The 1,275-nt window shown below is 39.8% G+C and overlaps 1 protein-coding gene across 1 annotated transcript in view; it reads right to left on the bottom strand.

Annotated features, from left to right (window-relative positions):
- The window catches only part of LOC106532523 (phosphatidylinositol 4-phosphate 5-kinase type-1 gamma), a gene marked incomplete in the record, with an annotated part of 68,802 nt that overhangs the window by 23,858 nt on the left and 43,669 nt on the right, over positions 1 to 1,275 (bottom strand). The window contains 2 exon segments of the mRNA XM_014028590.1: positions 381 to 542; positions 1,007 to 1,091. Coding sequence (XP_013884044.1) covers positions 381 to 542; positions 1,007 to 1,091 — 247 coding nt within the window.

Raw genomic sequence — 1,275 nt, 5'->3', positions numbered from 1 at the left:
TATATATATATATATGCCATGATCTCTGCAAAGACACACTGGTATTAATGAAAGAGTTGCTAGAAACAGGCAAGACACGCAGAGATTTCTACTATGCTGCCAGCCCCCACTTCTACACACCCTTCTCCACAATTTTGTTGCAATAAGGACAGCAACTTAGGGAGAAGAAAAACAAGTTGTCAAATACTGAAGTGCTTTTACTTTGAAATTTCACATCAAATGCTAGAAAAAGTTGGTGAGCAACATTTGTAACGATTAACCTTTGTTTGTTTTTTAATATCTGTTTTTAGAACAAAAATTGCAAAAGGGATCTCAAAATGCAATAAAATAGTGATGGGCGTTGGTTCTACCTGATGTCCAACACTCAAAAGAGTATTTACCTTCATCCTCCAATGTCGGGAAGCTGTGCGCTCCTCTCAGGTCGTAGATATTCTCATCTCTCTCACAGGGCAGCTGGCTAATGGACCAGGCAGCACCAGGACCAGCACATTTAGGCACTGTCAATGACACACGACCCTTCTTGGATGGAGAGGACTTTAGAGCTGAGGAGCAATAAGAGTGAAATCACAAGTACATGTGTAGTACTTTCACCTTCACAGGATCATAACTAGAAGAGTCTAGTAATACTGATTTTGGTTAACAAAATGAACTATTTAATGAATATTTTATTTGTTTTAATTTGGTTTTAAAATAACCACTTTAATATCCCTAAAACTGCTTAACGTTGAATTCAAGTGGGATCAAGAATTTTGGGAAGATCTGCACCTTAAAACAGGAGCCTCGGTGTTTGTTTTTCCACATTTCCTTGTGTGAAAAGAACAAGCAGTACATTTTCCCCTCACACCGTGTTGAGCAGCACCTATTAAGGCGTTTAGCTGCTGTATCTGATTTTCCTAYAAGACTTGGCAGTAAAAGAGACCAAAACATGGCCTTTGACTTTTGGGCCTTTCCCCACGCTGCTGCCTGTGACTATGTAAGGCAGTGTCTCGGTGTAACGTGAACTCACAGTAGCTCTTCTTGAAAACGGTGCTGCTCATGAACTTGAAGAACCTGTCGGCATAGAAGCCTGGGCGATGGACCGATACTGTATCCTGAGAGGAAGGAGTAGAAATTAATAGGAAACGGCACATAAATAAAATGGTCAAACAGGCATTAGCGTTCAATTTTTATTTAGAAGAATTGTCAATGCTATGTGACATTCACACATATATAATTACTTTCTGCTTTTTTTTTACATTTTAACTTTAACCCCGGCCCTGGAACACAGTCCCACCC

Source organism: Austrofundulus limnaeus, unplaced genomic scaffold (genome assembly GCF_001266775.1).
Source record: "Austrofundulus limnaeus strain Quisiro unplaced genomic scaffold, Austrofundulus_limnaeus-1.0 Scaffold786, whole genome shotgun sequence".
NCBI classification, from domain to species: domain Eukaryota; kingdom Metazoa; phylum Chordata; class Actinopteri; order Cyprinodontiformes; family Rivulidae; genus Austrofundulus; species Austrofundulus limnaeus.
Note: the sequence above shows the minus strand (reverse complement) of the source record. Positions and strands in the feature narration are given on the sequence as shown.